General features: G+C 35.0%; 1 protein-coding gene across 1 annotated transcript; it reads left to right on the top strand.

Moving 5' to 3' along the window:
- The first annotated feature begins 333 nt into the window (after positions 1–333).
- LOC107872897 (tobamovirus multiplication protein 2B) lies at positions 334–3,723 on the top strand. Its single transcript, XM_016719553.2, has 5 exons — positions 334–586; positions 1,738–1,803; positions 1,905–1,969; positions 2,624–2,714; positions 3,339–3,723. The coding sequence occupies exons 1-5, from the start codon at positions 437–439 to the stop codon at positions 3,375–3,377; spliced, it is 411 nt and encodes a 136-aa protein (XP_016575039.1). The 5' UTR covers positions 334–436; the 3' UTR covers positions 3,378–3,723.
- Positions 3,724–3,974: the final 251 nt, after the last annotated feature.

Raw genomic sequence — 3,974 nt, 5'->3', positions numbered from 1 at the left:
CATCATTTCATCATCTGAAGTTAATCTAACCAATCGATCTGAATTTGTAGAGTATAACTTCTGCTGATCTAGATTTACTGTATTTGGAAAACGATTCGAATTTTTTACACTTCATTAAAAATATTTTCTATCGATACAGTCATTTAATTTTAATAATTAAAAGTTATACGAACGAGACACGTACGATTAAACTAGTTATATTAAAGTGTGAAGAATATTTGAAAAGTGATTTGAACTTTTGCACTTACATAAAAATTTTCATAATAAATAAAATGGTGTAATTTTAAATAATAAAAGATTATATGTGCACGTGTGTGGTTCAACTATTTTTACAAAAAGAGTCATATATAGATTGGAGGAGCAAATATTATTTTTCCTTCATTCAATATTTGTAAATTGAGGCAAAGTGACGTGGCACCCCATCAAGAAAATTAGGATGGCAGCGCCTAGGCCGACGCCGACCGTCAAAGGCGGCAGCAGTAGCAGAGATGGTTCAGCGAAAACAATGGTGGCTGATCAAATAACACAATCTATACAATCAACTTCCAATCTCCTCCATCTCATGCTTCAGTCTTCCCCATCACAGGCACCCTCCTTTCTCTTCCCCTTTTTTGTCTTTTTCTTTTTCCATCACTTCATCTTCTATGGAAGAAATTGTGGAAATCAAGAAATTGAAAAAAGAAAGATTTCTTCGACTGTTTCTGTTTCTATTGTTAATTAACAATGATAGCAATTGTAAGTGGAACTTCAAGGCAATAAGCTGCTTATTTGGGGGGTCTTGTTGAATCACTTTCCGGCTTTGCCCCATGTATCAATTTAAATTTTACCTCTATTGTATTGACTCATCCCTTACAATTTAGATAACGCTCTTTCAACTTGTCAAAGGCGAGTTTAAACCTCAAAGTGTGTTAAGCTCTTCGCCTTGCTTAATGTGCGTTTAGGTGTCAATTGTCATCATCAAGATTATTAACACATACTTTCCTTGTTTACGAGCCTCTTCAACACTAAACAATTGATATTTCACTTTATGATAAATTTTTTTGAACCTTTCCGTTCATATGGTTGTCATTCATGCTTATAATTATTAGTCTTGGGCTAAACATATGTATTTGCATTTTTTCTTCCTTTGCGACTGTTTAAAAATTAAAGTCCATGTTTTATTTATGCTTTGTGCTTAAATCCCCAACGAACCTTAGAGCTTTTTGCGCTTATAAATTTTCACTCTTTCCATATCGAGACATTCCAAAATGTGTAATATCATTCCATAATAAAAGCTCTCGCTATGCGTTGGGTTTGGTGAAGGGCCAAACCAAAAGGGTTTATTGTTTGCAGCCTTACCCTGCATTTCTGCAAGTGGTTATTTCGATGGCTTGAACTCATGACATCCAGTCACTTGGCAACAACTATACCGGTTACTCCAAGGCTCTCCTTCACCATTCCGCGAATAATATTGTTCTAAAATGTTTACAACTTTCAATGCTTCAAAATCATTAATTTTTAAATTTGATTTGATGTTGTCGCTGTCGACTAACTTATCAACTACTACTTTAATAATTTCTTTAGTCAAATAGCCGTAGTAACCTCCGCGCCCAATTGAATGCCGTTATATAAAAGGTAATGTAGGAAGCGTCTGTTTGAAACTGTGGGCAAAAGGTTCTGGGTTAAGATGTTTAAATCCATAGGGGTCCTAACGTCTACTTCATATATTGCTGATACACATTTCTCGATATGGTTCAGGCTGAACTGATGAAGCTGCCAAAAAGTCTTTTTGCCAAGACTTCTACCATCAAGAATACTGAGCTGGTATAAAGGTCCTTCTACAGTTATATTTAAGAATTTTAATTAAAATGACCCTGGAGGAAGCCTCAATCCTAATTCTATTGTTTTGATTTTGGTCGTTGCAGGTATTAGAGCAGCTGCCTCGGGTAATTTCATCATTGGATGCTCATATGGACAACGGGTTGCAGAGGTTAGTCCTTTCACCCAATCTCGCATTTTTACGAACTAATGGTTGATGAAATTACCTTGTAATTTACTTTTTTCTTTCAAATGGACTTTTAATGTGCAACTTGATGTTTGGAAACTGTGTTAAGGCTTAATGATCCTAGAATGATTGTAACTGGAATACTGATCATCTATCTCAATAATAACACACTGAAAATTATCTTCCGCAAAAATGTACATCCTTCCTTTAGAACAAAAATTTAGTTTCAGGGTACGGAACTAGGTAGAAATGCTCTAATGAAAAATTATACATTGACCATCTCTCTTGTAAAGCAAGAGAAGAGGAAAGATTTGCATCATGTGTAAAGGAAATGTGGTCTTAATATAGATGAGTGTTTCTAGTTTGTAGAGTTGCATAGCACCTTATTTTTCCAAGTTATGCATGAAGATGGGACTTAGAATTTTCTTTTGATAAATTACTCTAAACTTGCATGGATTTTCACAAGTTTGAACATTCAATAGATGAAAGCTATCTGTTTTTTCTAGTGCTAGTTTGATCTTACTTTGATAATTGCAATGGAAGTTGCTTCTTTTGAGATGGAAGAATTAATCTTCCAAAATTCAGCTGTCTTGATCACTCCTTTTTCAACTGCTCTCATGTCAAAGTTAATGATTGCAGTGTTCCTCAGCTGAAAACTGTAATGCAGCTGCTCTCAAACATAGAAAATTGCCAGCTGAAGACCCTATCCAGTGCTCAAGCTATTCAACAGGTATTACAAAGCTCTCTTACCCCACCCCCCACCCCCACCCCCGAAATGGAAAATTCTCCAAGAGGTTATTATCCCTCTCCTGTTGGATTGTCAATAGTTCATATATTTATTTAGTTGTCCTATCGGTTACCATTGAAATACTTCCTAGAGTGAATATGGATAGTTGCAGCGACCCCAACTTTAAGTTCAGTCTCTTTAGACAATTACTGGCACCTCTTAGTTATGAAGGGTGCCAAAGCTCATCAGCTTAATTGCTTTCAAATACTTTGTTATTGATTGCGACAATATTCCTAACTACCCAATTGCATGACTGCAATTTTTCTTTAATGATCAGTGCATGATAATATAAATTTTCAGTGACAGAAGTTGCATTTACCATTTAAGTAAGGTCTTTCTACATTGGAAGTATTATTTTTGAAAGTCCTTTCCTGTGCTTTTGGATACCTTTCCGGAGAATTTATAGTTTTTTCAGGTGTCCTTTTAGGGAGTGGTTCTGTTTGATATAGTATTTCTCTATTTTGTGTTTAAGATGCTTCAGACATTGGTCTCTCAAGCATATCCTCCTTAGATATTTATTTAGAACTAGAACGGTGACTAACTTATCTATGCCACCTATATTTTCAGGAGACTGAATCAGTAGAGCTACCTCCAGAAGCCAGCTAACGTTCCTTAGAATGATTCGATAAAATCGCACAATACTGGGCAAGTTTATAATCATGTCATCCTGATACTTGGAGTCTCTGATAAAGATGATACAGAATTGATTGATATCATTCTCTGGTTAGCAAAAGAACTCTTAATGCTTCAGCTCCAGCAACGGTTTTGCTTTTAATTTAGAGCTATAATTGTGTGTAATACAATCAAAACCTAGAGTTGAACTGCAATTTTACTGACTAATCATTCTCAGTCAGGGCTGAGGTTGGAGATATTCAATATTCACTCATGTATATTCTTGGTTCTATTGATGATGCTTATATAAGAAATATTTAACTTTGACTTTCCGTTCCAATAGTGTTTTCTTTAGTCCTTGTCATTTCTTGATTGCTTCTCTAAAATGACTTATCTTACTTATAATCTAGGACTCCTAGATAATTTTGTTTCGTCATGCCTGTGTGATCAATTTATGCTTAGAAATAGTAACAAGTTTTTCTTTGTACTTTATGGAGAATTCGGGATTTGAAATTGAAAGTTGAAAAGTGTGCAGATTTTTTTTATAAATAAATGCCGAATCAAAATTTGAAACTGGGGACCAAATCTCGT

This window comes from Capsicum annuum, chromosome 6 (assembly GCF_002878395.1).
Source record: "Capsicum annuum cultivar UCD-10X-F1 chromosome 6, UCD10Xv1.1, whole genome shotgun sequence".
NCBI lineage: Eukaryota > Viridiplantae > Streptophyta > Magnoliopsida > Solanales > Solanaceae > Capsicum > Capsicum annuum.
This window is presented reverse-complemented; position numbering and strand designations above follow the sequence as displayed.

Coding starts and splice junctions, on each gene's coding strand:
- LOC107872897 (XM_016719553.2), top strand. CDS start 437: ATGGCAGCGCCTAGGCCGACGCCGACCGTCAAAGGCGGCAGCAGTAGC. Junction 587..1,737: donor TTCAGTCTTCCCCATCACAG/GCACCCTCCTTT, acceptor GATATGGTTCAG/GCTGAACTGATGAAGCTGCC. Junction 1,804..1,904: donor CCATCAAGAATACTGAGCTG/GTATAAAGGTCC, acceptor TGGTCGTTGCAG/GTATTAGAGCAGCTGCCTCG.